At 41.6% G+C, this 19,528-nt stretch overlaps 1 protein-coding gene across 1 annotated transcript in view; it reads left to right on the forward strand.

Moving 5' to 3' along the window:
* Positions 1 to 19,528, forward strand: part of Cfap44 (cilia and flagella associated protein 44) — a 72,391-nt gene that overhangs the window by 34,092 nt on the left and 18,771 nt on the right. Inside the window, exons 19-26 of the mRNA XM_034515037.2 lie at positions 1,620 to 1,890; positions 3,112 to 3,167; positions 3,337 to 3,499; positions 5,042 to 5,172; positions 6,889 to 7,085; positions 9,951 to 10,125; positions 14,730 to 14,907; positions 16,059 to 16,568. Of these exons, the coding sequence (XP_034370928.1) occupies positions 1,620 to 1,890; positions 3,112 to 3,167; positions 3,337 to 3,499; positions 5,042 to 5,172; positions 6,889 to 7,085; positions 9,951 to 10,125; positions 14,730 to 14,907; positions 16,059 to 16,568 (1,681 nt within the window). The remainder of the gene's footprint in view (positions 1 to 1,619; positions 1,891 to 3,111; positions 3,168 to 3,336; positions 3,500 to 5,041; positions 5,173 to 6,888; positions 7,086 to 9,950; positions 10,126 to 14,729; positions 14,908 to 16,058; positions 16,569 to 19,528) is intronic.

Here is a 19,528-nt window from a genome sequence, read left to right on the forward strand (position 1 = left end):
TGAATACAAATGAGTGTTCAGCCTGTGTTTTGTCTTTTATACACACCAGAATCCCCTGCTCTGGGAATGGCCCCACCCACAATTAAGCTGGGTATTTATTCACTAAAGTAATCGAGATAAGCCCTTACAGGCATTCCCTGAAGGCTGTCTCCCTGGAGATACTAGAGCCTTTCTAGCTGGCAAGAGTAACTGTCATAATTGGGATTGTTACTTTTTAAAGATCTAGTCAAGTGAAAGGAAACACTTTCAATTCATTCAAGTGAGCAAATAAAATTAAAGTTAGGCCTAGTCTTGAAATTTTATTTAAACCCTGAAGGGTTTGTGTCAGGGGTTGTTGTATGTCAGTTTCTGTTTATCATATAAATCTGTCTTCATTTACATACAAAGATGTGATTTCATGGTAAGCTAACCAAGGACCAGGCTTACAGTGACTCTGAAGAAATGATTAACGGAGCCGATATCCATTTACTAAGTGAGAACCGAGCACAAATGCCAATCCTTTTTCTGAGGCCTGGAGCGCAGACTTCCAAAGCAGCTCTTATCTCTTTTGTGTTATTTTACTAAAGCTACAATTGTGACAAAAACATGCCATGAAGTGTGGCTTAAACAGCAGGAACTTATATTCTCATGCTCTGAAGACCAGAGCTCCAAGTTTGTGGCGTTGACAAGTGCGGTTCCTCATGTAGTCTTTCTGTGTGTGGCCTTAGTGTTGAGCCTTCTCTTGACTGTTTCTGTGTGCGAGCTATCCCTAATGTCTCTCTATGGCTTAATTGTCTTCTTTTACAAGGGTACCAGCCAGACCGGATTAGCATTTCTCCTTCTGCTCTCATTTTTAGCTTACTTACCTCTTTACAAATCCTTAACTTGCAATATAGTCACCCTCCAGAGTATTGGGTGTAAGACTTGAGCATATGCATCTTGGTAATATGAACTGTAGTTCTTAACATCACTGTTATTTACAATTAAACACTATTTGGCTGAGAGATGTTTCAGTGGGTAAAGGTACCTGTGGCTAAGCTTGATTACCAGAGTTCAGTCCCACAGACACACACTTTGAAAAAGGAAAACCAACCCCCTACTAGATGTCCTCTGATTCTCAAAAACAGCTAAATAAATAAATATGCCATGTCCTGCCCAGCTTGGGTCTTAGAACCCTGACAGGGGTGGTGAGGGAGTGCAGAAAGGACAGATACACAGAGACTCATACAGTGAAGAGGGGATCAGGTGGGGTTCTCTAATGCTACCATTACGCAGCAGACTTTCAACATGTTTACTAGGTGGGTAGGGCTAAGCTCGCCTTGGTAAGAGATCTCTACTGGCCATCAGTCTCAGGCTGTGACTACCTCAATGAGGAAGGCAGAGTTCCAGTTTTTGCATCCATTGATCAGTCCCTTGAAAGTGCTCATCTCGAGCCTGGCCAGCGTAGATAAGAACTTTGCCAACTTCCCATGGGTCAATTGGCCTTGTAGTCTTCAAAAAACCATACTCATGTCAAAATACACGCTCACTCAGAATCTCACTCATTCTGGGATTCCTTCACCCACTACATAAAAAGGAAAAAAAATTAAACATTATTTCACAGATTATGAGAATAATATTTTACTCTTTATGTCTCATAGTAATAACCATACTATGATGTTCTGTGGAATGAGAAATGGAGCGATTCGAGTGTATGTCCTAAGTGAGAACGACCCCTTCCTGTTCAGTTTAAAGGACTACTGGCATTTCAATGTGCATGACAATAATTATGGATCTGTTACAAGTATGGCTTCCAGTTTTGATGACCAGTACTTGTTGACTGCTGGGGAAGATGGTAACATCTTTGCTTTCGACATTTTTTCTGAATTTATTGTCTACAAAGAAGCCAAAGCCAAAGTGCCCTCTCCCAGGGTATGTAAGCAGTTAGCCGAGTGACTAATAATAATAATGGCCGACTTTGTTTTAAAGTAAAGTGATGAAGTACTGTTAAAGACTTCCAATATTGAGTTATATATATTAACCTCGTTATGTAGTCTTATTGTAATTCATAATATCTGTAACCTATAACTTACAATCTAGTCTTCCTATGATACCATAAATTTGACTTCCTAGAGCCTCTGTATCAAATATTAATGGCATTGGACCCTATTTTTATTTAGGTTACACAGCTCTTCACCTTTAAAAAGACTCCATCAGGATTTCTTTATCAATCCCCCTCTTAGACAAAGTTTCCTTTTCTTCTTCAAAATGAGCAAGATTTTTCAGATATATTTTTTTCCATTATTTCCTTGTTAATCTACTCCAATAAACTTCTAAAGTTTCTACGGGGCTTCCAACTTCCTTTAACATGTTAATCGGAGTTGTTCTGACATACATCTTAAGAACTTTTTTATTGATAAGGCTTGTCTTATTGATCTGTCTCCTGATTTTTTCTATCAAATCTTGTCCTCCTAGCGTGCCTAGTTATTTTTTATTGAGCCTTAGACATTTTATGTGAAAACTTGAGAGTTACCCTGGTTCTTGGTGTGTTACTATTACCTCCTAAAGATTTCTCTTTGCTTCTAGAAAGCAGGTAGCAAGCATAAACCACTTTAATCCAGTCAGTAATGTGATATGATTTGCAATCATGCTTTACTTCCCAAGAAGGCCACTTTACTTCCGGTTTACTCACACAGCTAGAATACATCATGGTTTCTCTTTAAAAATTTTAAGTCTGTTCTCTCTTAACTGTATATAGTTATATAATGTGTTTTGATTATACCAACTCACCACTACCTCCCTGAAATGCCCTCATTGTTCCCTACCCAATTTTTCTTCCAACTTCATATCCTTTTCTTAGTATTGTTATTAATAGAACCTTAAGTCCAGTTAGTGCTGCCCGTATGTGCACAGATGTAGGGACATCCACTGGGAGAGAGGCAACATGCCACCCACCAAGTCCACAGAGGAGAGTCACTCTCCCTCCCTCAGCAGCCAGAAATTGCCAGTAGCTCCTCTGTGGAGGGTGAGGCCTCAGGATTCCCTCCTCCACCCATGAGGAAATTTTGACTGTCTTGGTCTTGTGCAGGTTTTGTGTAGGTAAACTGACCACAGTTGCTGAAAACAGTTGGTTTTCCTTTTTTTTTTTGACAGTTTGGGATTGAATCAGAGGCTGCTCCAGAAGACATTGAAGATCCCAAAGCCTACAGGTATGAAAAACCACCATAGCTATTGATCCGGCCCCAGAATCTTACCCAACAAACCAACTCTTTGCAGACGATGAGCAAGCCAAGCGAATTTGGAAGTTATTGAGCGCTCATTTTCTCTCATGCCATTTCTGTACCTGGAATGACGGCTGTTTTACGTGTCTGCTTTCAGTATTGAGAACGCCAGGAAAAAAAGAGAGCACGACAAGTTAATGAAGAAAGTAGAGCAAATAAAAGCTCATAAGAGAGAACAAATCAAAATTCTGAGGAATGAGTTTTGGAAGCTGTTAGCTCTGAATAAAGAGTTACCAGCGCATATGCAGTTCCAACGGACGGTGAGTCTAAATGAAGGACTTTTATTTTAACATATTATTTCTGGATTGGGACTACTATTTGCCAACCATGATATGGGAAAATCGTGGTTAGCTTCCATTGTCAACTTTTCACAGCCTAGAGCCATCCAATGGAGTTTCAGCTGAGGGATTTCAGACCCAGACTGTCCCGTGCCACATCTGTCGGGGGTATTGTCTTGATGTCCAATGAAGAAAGACACCCTAGGCCACTGTGGGCAAGCCCACTGTGGGCAGACACCACCATCCCTAAGCAGATGGTCTTAGGAGATAAAAGAAAACTGGATGAGTATGAGGGAGAGGCCAGCAGTAAACAACATCCCCAGTGCTTCCCGCTTCAGTGTCTGCCCTGTCAACTGTCCTTAATGACCCATAACCCGAGAGTGTACGCTAAATAACCCAGTTCCTCCCCCAAGTTGCTTTTGGTTGTGGCGTTTGTCAAAGCAACAGGAAAGCAAACTAGAACATCACCGTCAAAGCTTCTTTTACCTACAATGTATCTGTATCACCTCAAGGGCTACAAAACTTGACACAGTTGGGTTGGAAGTCAATGAAGCCTACACAATACAAAGTTGACCCCTGGACTCGGCTACAGCTATGATGTGCTTTTCCTGTGTTCAGTAAAAAAATAAAAACAAGAATTGAAATCTGGCTTATCCGTTGGGAGAGTACACAAATAGTTTGACTCTCTGTTGTTTCATTTTTAACTAAGCCGTCATATTTCTGGAAAAATTATGCCAGGGGCTGAATCGTAAAGCTTCAAAAAGATGACAGTATAGCTGTAGTTATGAGGAAAATCACAAAAATATTTATGCCAATTTTATATTCATTTCTTTTGTTATTTTACTGTAAAACCAAATATACCTGCTAATAGTTGGGCTATGTCTTTTTTTTCTTTCATTCTTCAAAAGTTTTATTTTATGTACATGAGTGTTTGCCTGCATGTATATATGTGTGACATGTGCATGTCTAGTGTTCATGGAGGCCAGAAGAGGGTTTCAGTTCCCTGGAACTGGGGTTACAGATGATTTTAATTCAAGATGTGAATGCAGGGAACCAAATTCAGGTTCTCTAAAAAAAAAAAAAAAAAAAAAAAAAGCAGCAAATACTCTTAACCATGGAGCCATCTCTCCAGCCCCTTTATTTCATTTCAACTATTTCCTAAACAGAACTGTTGTTAAGAGTCTAATAGAGGGCCTAAGGAGATGGCTTAGTCATTATGAGAATTTTAATTCAAGCCCCAGAAGTCTCATAAGAAGCAGGCATGGTGGAGCATGCTTATAATGATAGCATTGGGGAAGCAGAGAAAAATATATCCCTGTGGCTTGTAAGCCAGCCAGCCTGGCCTAACCAGCAAGCTCCAGGTCCCAGTGAGAGACTGTCTCAAGAAAAAAAGTGGCTGGCTTTTGTGGAATGACACCTGGCTTACACCTGCACACACACACACACACACACACACACACACACAGAGTGTAATTTAAAAACAAAATAAGAACCTTTTTGTTAAAGAAACCTACTTTCTTGCAGGATTTCAATATTGATGCCAAGATTCATGCTGAGATCCATAAGAAGACAAGCTTTAAAATGGAACAAGTGGAAAAGGAACTAGCTTGGGAAAAACAGAAGTATGAACTCGGCCTGAAGAAGCTCCAGGACAGGTGCGTCTGTCCTGCACATGCGGATGTCTGAAAGCACACTTTTGAATAGGGTTGTGTGTTGTGATGTCCACGAGGTGGCCAGATGAGCCATCTTGTGAAGTACCCAGGGAGCGAGTTGACACCTCAAGCAACTCTCCTGTCCATGGTGTCTTCCTGCGCTGTTGCCTCATCCCTTCTAGTTATATGTTAGGATTTTGGGTGACCATTATATTTTTTAAATTTACAATGCCTATTTGGTTTCAATTTTGACAAACTATTTGTTTTATGACAAATTAAAACATGTCTATGAAGGCTTCCATGTTTTAAGAACCCCAAATCAAACATGGTTAGAAGGCACATAGTAAAAGACAGCATACTCCTGCCTAATCACCTTCACATGCCACTCTGTCTTCCCAGGAGAAATGCCTTTTTGTTTTTTTTTCATGGAGATTTGATTTATAGACAGTGAAGTATACACATCTTCATAGAACAGTCCAATCAATACTTTCATTAACACTCATCAGTTCATGTATGTATGATTCCCATTAAGATCGAGAACATTTATATCACGCCAGGTCCCTCATGGCTCCTTCCAGGTAATACCTTTACTCTGATATGGAGTCATTATTGCTATAGATTATTTTTGTCTATAAATGCCATATAAATGCAGTGCTGAATAATGGTTTTTTTGCATCTAGCTTCTCTCACATATGTCTAAGATTGTTTATAACGATCATGCAGGTGTTTTTCTTCTTATAAGTGTGTGTGTGTGTATGTGTGTGTGCATGTGTGTGTGTCCATAGAGACCAGAAGAAGAGGGCACTGGAGCCCAGAAAGTTGGTAGTTATGAGAGTTATTCTAAGAACTTAGTCCCAGTTCTCTGCAAGTGTTCTTAGCCATGGAGTCATCTCTCCAGCCTCAAAATCCAGTCCTACAGAGAAGCATTTGAGAATTACCCTTATTCAGCCTCCCAAAGTCTGCTCACTTCATAGTGACCACATACAAACAAATCTCATTAGCACATGTTTATAAACACATGCACACAGACAAACACACACACACCTTCACACACACCATAGAGTTTAAGAAAATGTTTTTTTTTGTTTTTGTTTGTTTTTTTGAGACAAAGTTTCTCTGTATAGCCCTGGCTGTCCTGGAACTCACTCTGTAGACCAGGCTGGCATCGAACTCAGAAACCCACCTGTCTCTGCCTCCCAAGTGCTGGGATTAAAGGCACGTGCCACCACTGCCCGGTGAAAATGTGTTTTAAATATCACAATGAAGTAAATAAATGTTAATTTTTCCATCTTTTTAGCTTAGGAATTCCATATTTATACACAGATAGCTATATTTTATATAATTTATATATTCCTATTCAATTAATTCTTACACAATGCATATAACTTACTGTCTTAGGGCAATAGATTACACACACTCATCGTTTGTTATGATTTGTTTTCCATCAAACTGGAGCCTAACTATAAATTGTCACTTAGCACATATTAGCAAAATTTGATGGTACGTTGATTAATAATGGAATGTTTACTAGTTTCACTAGAATTAATTTTTAATTACTTTTCAATCAAGTCCAGCCCGACTTTTATAGTACTCCGATGGCATAGGTTAAATTTTGAGCAGTGCATAAGCATATTGGCATAATACGTGATCCTTGCAAAATGAGCAAATGATCAAAAGATTAACTATAGCAAATACCTATTCTAATTTTTTTTTTTTCAGATTTCGAGAACCATTGGAAAGTGACACCATTGTGGTTTACGCCATCCAGAGTGACCACCAAGTAGCCTCCTATCGGCTGGTGAAGCCCTCTAAGTATTCCAAGTTAAAGCGTCCAAGTCAGTCTGAGAGAAGACCTAGCAAAATGGAGAGGTTTGAAAAGGAAGGGCCGGGCAGGAAGGAGAGCCAAAGAGATACAGGTGGGTGTCCAGACAACAGGAGGCTTTAAGTCCTTATCAGTAAGATTTCCCGACAGACTTGGCTTTTCATAGAAAAGGACTTTTGACCCTGCCTTGGTGTCTGGAGCTCAATTTATCTTCCCCCTTCCATGATCTTCTCCCTTGGAAGAGGTTATCTTGCAAGTCAGAGTTATGTGGTATGGCTAAGACTAGATGCAGGCGTGCCCCACCAAACGCACAGTACCCATTTTCTTATTGAATGTGTGCTGCTAAAGCAAACCCAGACCACGGATGAGAACACAGGATAGTACAGCTTTCTTACCCTCCCATCCAAGTAGCCTCTGGTGTAGTCTATCCCCCGTGCTCTGTTCTTTTCCATGTTCCTGTTTCCCACTGCAAACAACGCAAAGCTAAAACACTGTATTTCAAACTGTTTTCCAGAACCATACAAACAGAATGCAGGTGTGAAAATAGTCCTTAACCTCCTCCCCCAGTCCCTACCCCCAGCCTGGCAGCCTGTTTTTTGCAGAAGGCTAGCAAGAGAGTGCCAAAGGAAGACAGGTTCTGGGGAGGAAAATGCAATGTGTGTCTGTCCGAGACTGACTTAATTCACAGAACACCTCTATTTGCATCGGTTTTTTCTTTTCTTTTTTTTTGCAAACCAAATAATTTCATTCTTCTTTATAACCGAATAAAATTTAGTTGTGTATTTGTACCGTGTTATGTTTTGATCTCTACTTTTTTTTGAGACAGGGTCTTTTGTAGCTCTGGCTAGCCCCAAACTCACTAGGAGCGGAGGCTGGCCTTCAACATCTGATCCTTCTTCCTCTCCCTTCCAAGGATTATAGATGTGTGCATCGCACCTGGTTTATTATTCATTTTAATGTATGTCTAAATGTGTATCTTTGTATACACTGAACTCGAGGAGTCACTCCTAAATAGACACGTGTTCACTGGTAAAAACCAATTATTTTATTTTACTTTTTATTTATTATTATTATTATTATTATTATTATTTATTATTATTTGGTTTTTTGAGACAGGGTTTCTCTGTGTAGTCCTGGCTGTCCTGGAACTCACTCTGTAGACCAGGCTGGCCTTGAACTCAGAAATCCACCTGCCTCTGCCTCCCAAGTGCTGAGATTAAAGGTGTGCGCCACCACCGCCCGGCAACCAATTATTTTAAAACTGTAGTTTTCATGTGAGGTGCTTCTGCCTAATTTTTACATGTTTTCTTTTGTTCTTGAGAATTTGATAAAAGAATATAATAAAATATGATCATATATATGTGTGTGTGTATAATAATGAGAAAAAGAGGTCATGAATTTGAATGGGAACAAGGAGGGGTAGGTGGGACTAAGTCCCATTAGTGCTGCCCATATATATTTGGATGTGGAGCCATCCACCAGTGCACGAGAATCCTACAGTGATCACGTCCTCCAAAAAAGGGTTTTTTGGCTGTTGTTGTTGTTTTTTAAGTGGCCACAGCCAATTTCACATAGTTTGTGAAGTGTCAGTTTAAACCCTATGTCAAATTACAGCTCACTCAATCCTGTCCTAAGGCAGCATTGCAAACACACTCCAGCTGCCTCGGTTTGCCAACGCCCCAACATTATTTAAGCCATTCCACAAGGAGCTGATATTAAGTTCTATTTTGCCAGCTTTCTTCATATTTGACCATAAAGCTTACTCAGTTGACACCATGGCATAACATTTATCCTTTGTAAAAATTAAGATCAGAGGCTATTTCATTGCCGTTGTTTGCATTTTAAAATTCCGTTCACTTTTTGGGCCCATATAACCACGTCATCTGCCCCTCCCCTTTCCTCTCTTAAAACCCTCCCACCTACCCTTCCTTGTTCCCATTCAAATTCATGACCTCTTTTTCTCATTGTTCCACACACATACATGTATCTGTGTGCATAGATATACATATATGTGCAGACATCCATAAGTACAAGCTTCTCAATCTGTCTAACATTGCTTATACGTATGGCTGCAGGGCTGACCACTTGGTATTGGATAGCCAATTGCTGCGCTCTTCCCTGGGGAAGACTGTTCCTCCTACTCTCATCAGTTCTTAGTCGCCTGTGGTTCTTTATATAAAACTGGGGACTTGTGGCCTTTCCCCATCCACTTTGGCATGTCTGTTGTCGCTGTCCTTGTTCAGCCTATGCGCAGGTAGTCACGTTGGTGAGACTTTATGGTTATAGCCCCTGACATTCTTAGGAGAAACAGCCTCACAGCAAACTCCCTGATCCTCTGGCTGTCTGTTGTTGTTCTGTGATGGTCCCTGAGGCTCCTCAGGTGTGGGAGCCGGACTGTTACTTTGTCAGCTTTTTAAATAGAAAATGATTAGCAGCAATAATTCTGCCTTAGATTTCTCTTCTGATTTCGAACTCTAGAAATAGCAAGACAACTTAGTGTTTGTCCAACGTACATTTTTGGAACTCTGTAAGGGTGTGTAAGTGTACTCACCCTGCCGTTCTGTTTTCCACGGAAAGTGCAATATTTTAAAAATTGCACGAGATATTCAACATCTTATTATAAAGTAGGTTTTGAGTGTTGGGTAGGCTAATGTAGATATTCTGAGCACGGTATGCTCGGAATGGTATGCGCAGAGGTGATATTCTATGGGCTAGATATCTATCATAAATACATTTTGAAATCAGCCACTTTCAATTTACAGCGGGTTTATCAGGATGTGACCCTGGATCAAAGGTCACGGTACATCTGTGGTTTGGGGGTTGAAGTCATGGTAGTTACTTCCATATTTTATCTTGATCTTGTGTGTGTGTGTGTGTGTGTGTGTGTGTGTAGGTTGAAAATAGTATTTGAGAGTTATTTTTCTGTCTTAGAAGCATTGAAAGGTAATTCTTTGTACAGGTGGAAGTGTTATCCTACAAGAAGAATCAGTATTGGAAAAAGAGAAGAAAGTTCGGCCTCGAACTTTAAGTGAAATTATGGTAGAAAACCAAATCGAGAAAACAAAGAAACTCGTCCAGCAAGCTGAGCGGGCTCAACTTAAGATTCTGCAGCGCAAAAGGGAATGGGAGGAGCTGTGAGTCACATGTGACCTATATTCTTACCCCCTTAATATGTGACCCCAAAATAACTTTGTAAGTGTTGTATTTGTCTGACATGATTGTTACACATGAAGAATTAAAAAAAAAAAAAAAAAATCCAGACAGGATGGAATTGTGAAGGGGCAGAGTCAGCAACACTCGAAAGCGGTTGTGCTTCTTCTTGACATTTCTAGAATCTTTAGTTTCTCCTTCAAAAGTTCTGTCTGCTAATATAGTCAGAATGCTTTTTAAGGAGTAAGAAACTCTTTTCTGTCACAATATCGTTGATAACATGATGTCAGTTGTTTGAATAAATGCCTCAGTGTAAGATTGGCAGGTCCTATGGTAGGCGGGTCCTGTGGTAGGCGGGTCCTATGGTAGGCGGGCCCTGTGGTAGGCGGGTCCTATGGTAGGCGGGTCCTATGGTAGGCGGGTCCTGTGGTAGGCGGGTCCTGTGGTAGTTGTAGTTTTCATTTCTTGAGGGACTTCTCATCTGTGTCCTACAATAGCTGCCATTCTTTTATTCAGCTAGCAATGCACACGAAGTTTCACTCCTCCATATGTCTTCAATGCTTCCTGCCCTTTGGGGTTTGATGGCAGTTACCCTGAAGAGTGTGAAATGACATTTCCCGGTAGCTAGTGATACTGAACGTTTCGTGTTTTGCTTTGTTTTGTTATTGTTTTTTGAGACAGTCTCTTGACCTAGCCCTCGTTGTCTCGAAACTCACTGTGTAGACCAGTGTGGCCTCAAACTCACAGAGATCCACTTACCTCTGTTTCCTGAGTGCCGGGATTAAAGCCACTTGGTGGCTTCTTTTCTTTTTTAAAGATGCCCACTGGGCATTTGTGTATCTTCCTAGAACCAAACTGACTAATTCAACCTATTTTAATATCATAAACAAGTTAGGTTCAACTGTGTATGAAAATCTACTTTCAAGTTTTATTTATTTAGGGGTGCGTGCATGTGTGTGTGTGTGTGTGTGTGTGTGCGCGCGCGCGAGTGTGTGTAGGCATGCTGGAATTTGTTTCACCTTTTGAGTATGTGTTTGCCGTCTTCACTCTTCTCTGGAGGCTCAGGCTGTGCAGTTTAGCCCCACCAATCCCTCAGGACTCAGAGAGAGCAATCCTCTTCGATTCCCTTTGGCAAAGCATTCTCTATCCTAGAAAGAGCTGAAAGTGGGGATCTCAGCAATGGGCTGGAGGCTGATTCTGGGGAATGCTCTTCAGTGACTGTCTTCTCTTCAGTGACACCAGCTTCTCACCTGCCTGTCCTGCAGGAGCCTTGGACTATCTGAAAGGTTTCACACAGAGAGAAACTGAACGGTTGCTGTATCAATGTACTTGCACTGTGTTCCCGAGCCAAGAGCTTTTTTCTTTTTTGTTCTCTTCTTCTATTCCTTTTTTATTCTACTTTGTCATCTTGTTGACCTCGCTGCATTAAGGATTGATTCTCCCTTACTAATCCTTTTGCCTTTTATTTCTTATTTTTCTTTATTTTATTGTCTGGGACATGCTATATTATGTTTGCTGAAAACAATGAGACCAGACATTCTTTTTATCTCTAGTGTTAGGGAGTCACTCCATTCTTTTCTAATTTTAAATTCATTTTTTTATTAAGTAGAATAAATTCTCTTTTATCTCTAGCTTTTGTATTCATTCATTTATTCTTATAGTGTTTCACTATATGATCCAGGCTGGTCTTATTCACACCATTCCCTTATCTTGGGGTTAGGATTACAGGCTGGAGCCATCCAGCTTGGCTTGTTCTTAGCTTTAAAAATCAAGAATGAATACTGACTTTTATAAAGTGTCATTTTTTTTTAACACTTACTTGTTTCCTGTATGAGGGATGTGACACAATGCACATGTGGAGATCACAGGGCAATTGCAGGGTTTTATCTCCGAATGGCAATGCGGGCCTGGAGACTGAATTCAGGCTGTCTGTCACAATGACAAGTACCTGTATCCACTGAGCCTGTAGCCCAATAAAATGTTTTTGTGTTTGTTCTGTTTTAAGTAGAAAAAGTGTACTTGTGTGGAAATTAAAATACCATAATAATTCTACTAGCAGTCAAAATGATTTTAATACATATATTGAGATGATAATATCCTTTTCTCTTTTGTTTGGTCATATTTGGATTGAATTGATTGATTCTGAATGTTAAAGCAGAATTCTTAGCTAAAGCCTCTGATACTAGTAAATTTGCTAATAATATTTTGGGAACTTTTATGTCTCCATTGCCAAAAGTTATGACCTGTGGATTTTCCCCTGGGTTCTGTCTTTTCTGGGTTGCTATCAATGCACTGTGAATTTTATGAAAGAGATTGAGAGATACTTACTCCTGCTCTACTTCCCAGAGGTTCTTACGTAGACTTGCCATTTCATCTTTCCTGTACATTTGATAGAAGTCATGAGTAAATCCACCTGATCTTGTAGCACTCCTGAAAGACGACTTCAAATACAAATTCAAATCATTTATTGTGATAGAACTTTTCAGATTTAACTTTTCCTCTTTGGGTCAGTTTTTGAAATTTGTGTCTTTAAGGAATTGGTGGATTTTTTTTTTTTTTCTTAGATTGTCACTGTGAGCTGGCTTTTTTGGTTTTGTTTCAGTCACTTGCATTTAGTTCGGGGGAGTTGCTAATTAATATCTTATTTTTCTTGGCCATTCTAGCTTATCATTTACCGATCTTATTAACATTTTTAAAAACCTAACTTTTGCTCAAAAGTATAAAAATAATTGTCTACTTCCTGTATTTCTGATTTTTAAAATGATGTCCTTTCTTGTCTTGTTTAAGCATTAATTGGGTGTTTCTTTCTTCTTACAATGTAAAGCACATTAGCTTTGATTCCATAATTTTCTTCTTTTCTAACATAAACCTGTAAAGTATAATTTTTCTTCTAAACATGAGCTTCATCGTGTTTCATATCTGCCTATTGTCATTTATTACAAAACGTTCTGATGAGTCCTTGGGATTTTTTTTTTCCCTTACATCTGTTTCATTTAAATGTTTGCTGTTTGGTTTTCAAGTGTATGAGATTTTTAAAATTAGATTTTCTTGGTTAGATTTCTTATTTCATTTCTCATCATTATAGAACGCAATCACGTTAGGTCTGTTGAACCCTAGGCTATGGTGCTACCTTCTGCCTGGAAGTTCACTGTCACTGTGTGCTTGTTAAATAGTGTGCTTTCTTGCACTGCCGGGTACAGTCCTCTGTGAGGGTAAACTGGGGCAAGATGGTTGAAAATGTTGTTCAGATCGCCTAGGGCAGGGTTGCGCTTCATATGACCTGTAGTCAATGAAGGCATTCAGCTGGGGAGCAGTCTTTCCTAGATGTGCATAAACCGTGAGCAGTGTTGTTGTTCATCAGCAGCTCTCTGGTAATTGTATGCTTCCAGTGATCAGTTCTTGGCCAAGCTCCATCCTACTTTGCATGACAAGTGTTTTGATTAGTACTCATCCACAACATTGAAGACAGCCCCACAGATTTCTAATCGTGTTATCTCATCTAGCTCCACATGCTTTCTGCGAAAGGCCTAGCTACTTTGGTTTCTCTGTCTCCTCAACTAGTGAGCTCGCTGGCTTGTTTTTCAGTCAGAAAGATTCTGATCCTACTTACTCTGTAATCTAGTAATCTCTGCCATGCAGGAAACCGGGAGCCGGAACGATATCACTTTAATTCTCTGAGCAGTTGGTTTCCTAGTACTTGTGTTCTGTGTATAGTGATGATGCTTACGTGTCTGAGTGTAGCTGTTTCATATATTTTCGGTTCAGTTTTCTAGTTGCTTACATCATGACGACAGTTATGGTATGGGCTCCATTTTTTCCTGTTCTCTGCCCCTCCTCTTCCTCTTCACCCCCTGTGGCCATTCTGCCCTTTAAAAACAACAGTCCTTCCTTTGGGTGCAGATCAACATGTGAGAATAGTTATCAAGGAGTGCCCAATTGCACAGGCTTCCTCTGCTAGTTCACACCGTGTGTCCCCAGAGGGCTTTTCTCTTAAAGGAAAGAAAGTGCTGACTGCCGGCCAGAAGCACACACACCTTCTGACTGGCAGATGTCATGTTCATTCTGGTGGACTGTTGGAAATTCCCAGTTAAAGGCCTTGTAAGCTATACTCAAAGATACCTTAGAGCACTCTAAGCCAGGAGCAATTCCCGGGTTTTGTCTTGGTATGAAAGTTGCCACCAATTTGTCTGTGTGGAGATGGGAAAGCTGAGACACATCCATTTGCAGCCCATCACTGAAGGTTACCAGAAATACATCTGGTGTTCCATTTCACTCTCTATACCTGTTCCCCTGAGGCTCTACCAAGGAAAAACTTTTGTAGCCTCCTCCTGAGGCATTCTAGGCCACAGCTTTTTCTGGTCTTATTCATTGGTTAATATAATTCCATCTTTTTGTCCTGTATTCCCAAGCTGTGCCACTCTAACTGGCTTCCTAATAGCTGTCCATCCGTCCTATCCTCAGCTTCTCTGATGATTCAGCATTGCTTTCTGTGCCTCCCAAAAGTTGTTTCCATGGAGTTCTGGGAGGAGGGGCAAGTGCACATGTAGAGTCCCTTGTTACATTCACATCTATGCTACTTCTCTGACAGTTACAAGAGCAAGCCTGATGATGACTACGAAGATCCCAAAGATGTTCAGGCGATCAAAGAAGCCCAAACATTCATGGGGGATTTCAATCTGAAGACAGCCCCAGACTACAAGATACCTGAGCACATGAGAATAAATGCGGCCAAGAAGGAGGAGGAACTGGGGTTCCTTGACACAATGGTACTTAATGCTCAGACTCCATGACCATGAAAAGCATCCTGTTGTTGAGTCTGTTCAACCTCCCCCCCCCCCATCTCTCTGATCCACACATGAATATAAACAGAGACATTTCGAGCTGGAGGCGATTTTTGTAGGAGTCTAGAATACATCCTCTTTTTACAAATGATGAGACAGGGACCCAGAGAGAGCAAGAGATTCATCTATGAGTGTTGTCAGCTCATACATCAGAACCAACCTTCATGTTAATTATATGGTTCCATGCCACTTTTATGGGAAAAGTCCTATACTGTTTCATGTACATTTTTGAACTTCGGAAATTTAATGAAATCTTTAGTAGATTTGTTTTCTGGCTGCTGCAGACCCCTAGATAGAACGAATGTCATCATTTAATCTTTTCTTTACAGGACTACTTGACAAGGTGCATTCGTCTTTTTTTTTTTTAAACCTCTATATTTCATGCGGAATAATGTTTAGTTTCTCAGCCTCATTGCACACAGTGGCTGTTGTGTGTTTTAGGCACTGGGAGATACTTCTAGGACAGAGTATGTAATGAGCAAGCCATGGGTGTATACAGTACTGGTGCAGGCATGCTTTGGCTCAAATAAGTAGAGGGAAGAAAAACCATGGAAGGATGTCATGGTATGCTGTGTGATACTGATGTTTAGGGTCATGACCACAAAGGAATATACAGTAAAGAGTGGCAAAAATACAGAATGAGAACAGGATGGCTTATAGTTAGATCCTGCATGGGCAGCCAAAGTGAATCTAAAAAAAAAAAAAAAAAAAATCCTAATTTTCATCTAGGAAAGGAGCTGGTTAATGCCATCCTCTCCCATAGCAGAATGTCCAGCTAAACACACATCTCCTGAGAGACTTCCATGAAGAGGTTGAAGGACAGGAAAGCCAACCTTGCAAACCAGCAGAGGGGACCAATGGGAGAAAGAGAAAGGGTTCCAGAGGTCAGATCCAGGCTGGCTCTAGTCTTAATGGGTGACACCTGAAGCCAGAGGAATGCATAACTGAATGATCCGAAGAGAGATGTTCGCTTTTCCCTGGTCTTGCTAGTCCAAAGATAAAGGGGAAATAGCCATTCCAGACTGCCCTCTGTAAGAAGGCTGTGATGTTGCTTCCCATCTTCTCCCTTGTTTCAGGTCCATGGAAAGAAGAGGTACATGAACAAGTGCATCCTTTCCCTTCGAGATCTCAAGTTGGCCGTCATTGAGGAAATCCAGTGCCTGGTACAAGAACTGAAGAATATTCAGGCTTCCATCCCAGTGTCCAAGCACATGCCCATCCCCCAGGTCCCGCAGATATATCCAGAAGAAGTCCCAGAACGGAGATTCCAGTATGACGAGGAAACACTCTTGAGATTTAAGAGAAAGCAAAAGAAACGGCAGGATGAAAAAAGCAGCAGCAGCAAGCAGTCGGGATCCGGGGGCTCTACCGGAGGAGGGCTAGGGTTCCTTGGGAAACTGTCCTCGGGAAAAGAGGGAGACGTGACAACGAGAGACTCCCTGTCTCGGTCGTCCAAGGCGTCAGCGTTCCTGGAGATTCCAAAGCAAACTGAGTTTGAGAAGGCGGAGCCAGGCGATGTGGAACTGGAGATTATGAAGCGAGACGAGGTTAAACACTTGTACATGCAACAGTTTTTGTGCAACAGGGTAAGAGGCAAAGCTGCCCCTCTATGTAAAGCTGAAAGAATGAATATTGAGAGCATTAGGTCTGGCTTATGGTTGATTTCAGATTTCTCCGCATTAACCTTTTCCCCAAATGCTGACCAGCTCCTGACTCACTGATGGCTTGACTTTCTCTCCCCCGGCTCCCACTGGTTTTCTAAATAAGCGTTGGTCTTTCTGTAGAATGTTGGAGCTTTGTATCCTATTTTCCTACAGGGCAACACATCAGAAGACACTTGCAACTCGATTAAGTCACCGTAAAGGGGACTGGAAGGACAGCCTTGAGAAGATAAATAGAATGTCTCTCTGTCTCTGTCTTTCTCTCTCTCTGGTCTCGCTTTGTAGCTCAGGTTGGCCTAAAATTCACCAAGTAGCCTGAACTGGCCTCAAAGTTGTGGCTAATCCTCCTGCCTCAGGCTCTCAGCTACCTGGATTACAGGTGTGAACACCACGCTGGCCCATCCACTCTTCTTTCTTTAGTGTATTGGGTGCTCCAACAGGAGGGAGTGTCTGTGGGGGTGACTGGATTCAAAACTATTCTAGAACTAAAATGACAGGTGCTATTATTTTCAGGGAAACCAGAACCAGGCTTTGGATGAGAAGTGTGGGGTGCAGTTTAACCACGGAAGGAAAGAACCTTTCCTGGATAGATAGTTCCCTGCGACCAGACATAAACAAGGAGCACCTTCCTCAGCTCGTTTCAGCTTCAGCCTGCAAAAGTGCTCCCTGTAGCTTCCCAGCCTCCTCCTCCATCATCATCCCTACTGCACCCAGGCCTGTTCTCCCACTAGGCCTGCCTCCCAAGCTCTCTTTTTAGCACAGTTTCATATCAGAGCCTTTTCCTTTACCCCTTGTAATTGCAACGACTGCCTTTCAGAGCTGGGATCACTCTGAGAAAGACCAGTCCAAGCCTGCTCCAGCATCTTCCACACACACCCTCTCCTTGTTTCTGGACTCCATCGTAGTCAGCACCTTTACGTTTTACACTTGTCTTCGTGATGTTTCATGTGTGTTAGCTTTGTCTTACCAGGTAGTTTACAGTCCTTCAGATAAGGGCCACATCTCTTTGCTCTTCTGTTTCCCTCATGATGTCTAGACATGAGGCACGGCAGACACATAGTAGATGTTCATTCACAAGCTTTGCTAGAATCACAAGAATTTATTGATTTTATTAATGTAACAAATGTCTGTTGGCCATGCCACATGCAGAGACTTAATAGCCGGGTAGTGGGAACACAGCAGTGCTCAAGAAAAACTCCACCCTCACAAACCTAGCAAGCTATCTGCTACGAGAGCCGACAGAACAGGGATAACCTGTACAGCCCCACAGACCCCTGTGATCCGGTTTCAGAATGGCTTTTTGAAAATGTCCTCCTGCCTCCAGAGAAATTAAGAATAATTTGCCCTTATTGAATAAGCATAAAAGGAAGCCCAAATATGCACTCTATAACCACACTTACTTAAAAGCTTGGGGTTTTTTTTCCATTTCTTTGGGTTGATTTCTGTATTTTAGCACTCTAAAATTCTCTAACAATCTGACCACCACAAACCCAAAGACATCTTACTGTTCACTATCCTCTATTAGTGGACTGCACACACACCAAGTTTTTGACAGTCAAGACTTCCTGTAATGTGCAACCCAACAAATAACATCTAATGGTCCCCCCCGCCCCCCGACTGTGCAAGCTTCCTGGGGCCATCAATAGTCATGGTTCCCTCTTCGGCTTTTCACTAACGCTGCACCAGAGCTGTGGCCAATCAGAGTCCACATGAGGAGATACAGCTCCTTGGCCATAGCAGAATAAGGTCCAGACCAGGAGTCGGGACTTGGATTTTGGACTTGGGACTTGGCTTTGTGTTCCACCTTTTATATTAAGGTAGCCTTGATTACAGAACAATCATCTTCAACCTCATTTTTTTTTCATTTGTAAAATGTGACAATTGAACAGTTTCTTGTGACTTTATTGTTGTATTTACCTATGTAAAAATATTTTCCATTCTTTATAAATTTTTATTCTTCTCTCACACATTACAGTCTCACCACAGTTTCCCCTCTTTCTATTCCTCCCAGTCCCTCCTCCTCCATCCTTTCTTCCTCAGATCAACACCTCTTCTGTTTCCCTTCAAAAGAACAAATAAATAAGAACAGGCCTCCCAGGGCTACCCACCAAACATTGCCTAACAAGATATAGCAAGACTGGGCACAAACCCTCATATCACTGCTGGATGAGGCAACCCAGTAGGAAGAAAAGGGTCCCGAGCACAGGCAAAAGAGTCAGAGCCACCCCCTCTTCCCACTGTTGGGAGTCCCACAAGAACACCACCTATACAAACCATGAGGTATGCAACTGCTCAGACCCATGCAAGGTCAATGATTGTCACTTTGGTTTTTCTGAGCCCCTATGAGCCCTGCATAGTTGATTCTGTGGGCTGTGTTCTTATGGTATACTTGACCCCTCTGGCTCCTAAAGGCCCACCTAACCTCCCACTCTCCATCCCTGATCCCATCTTCTTCAGGGTTCCCTTGCGTTTTAGTTAGGGTTTCTATTGCTATGAAGAGACACCGTGACCAGGGCAACTCTTCTGAAGGAAGACATTTAATTGGGGCTGGCTGACAGTTTTAGAGGTTTAATCCATTATCATTGTGACAACATAGCAGCCTACAGGCAGACATGGTGCTGGAGAGGGAGCTGAGAGTTCTACATCTTGATCTGAAGGCAACCAGAAGGAGACTAATTCTACCCTGGGTGGAGCTTGAGTGTAGAGACCTAAAAATCCCACTCCCACAGTGACACTTCCTCCAACAAGGCCACACCTCTTAGTAGTGCCACTCCCCATGGGCCAAGCATTCAAACACATGAGTCTATGGAAGCCAAAAATATTCAACCCACCACACCCTGGCTCTGCCTAGTGTTTGGCTGTGAGTCTCTGCAACTGTTCCCATT

The sequence above is a fragment of the Arvicanthis niloticus genome, chromosome 12 (genome assembly GCF_011762505.2).
Source record: "Arvicanthis niloticus isolate mArvNil1 chromosome 12, mArvNil1.pat.X, whole genome shotgun sequence".
NCBI classification, from domain to species: Eukaryota; Metazoa; Chordata; class Mammalia; order Rodentia; family Muridae; genus Arvicanthis; species Arvicanthis niloticus.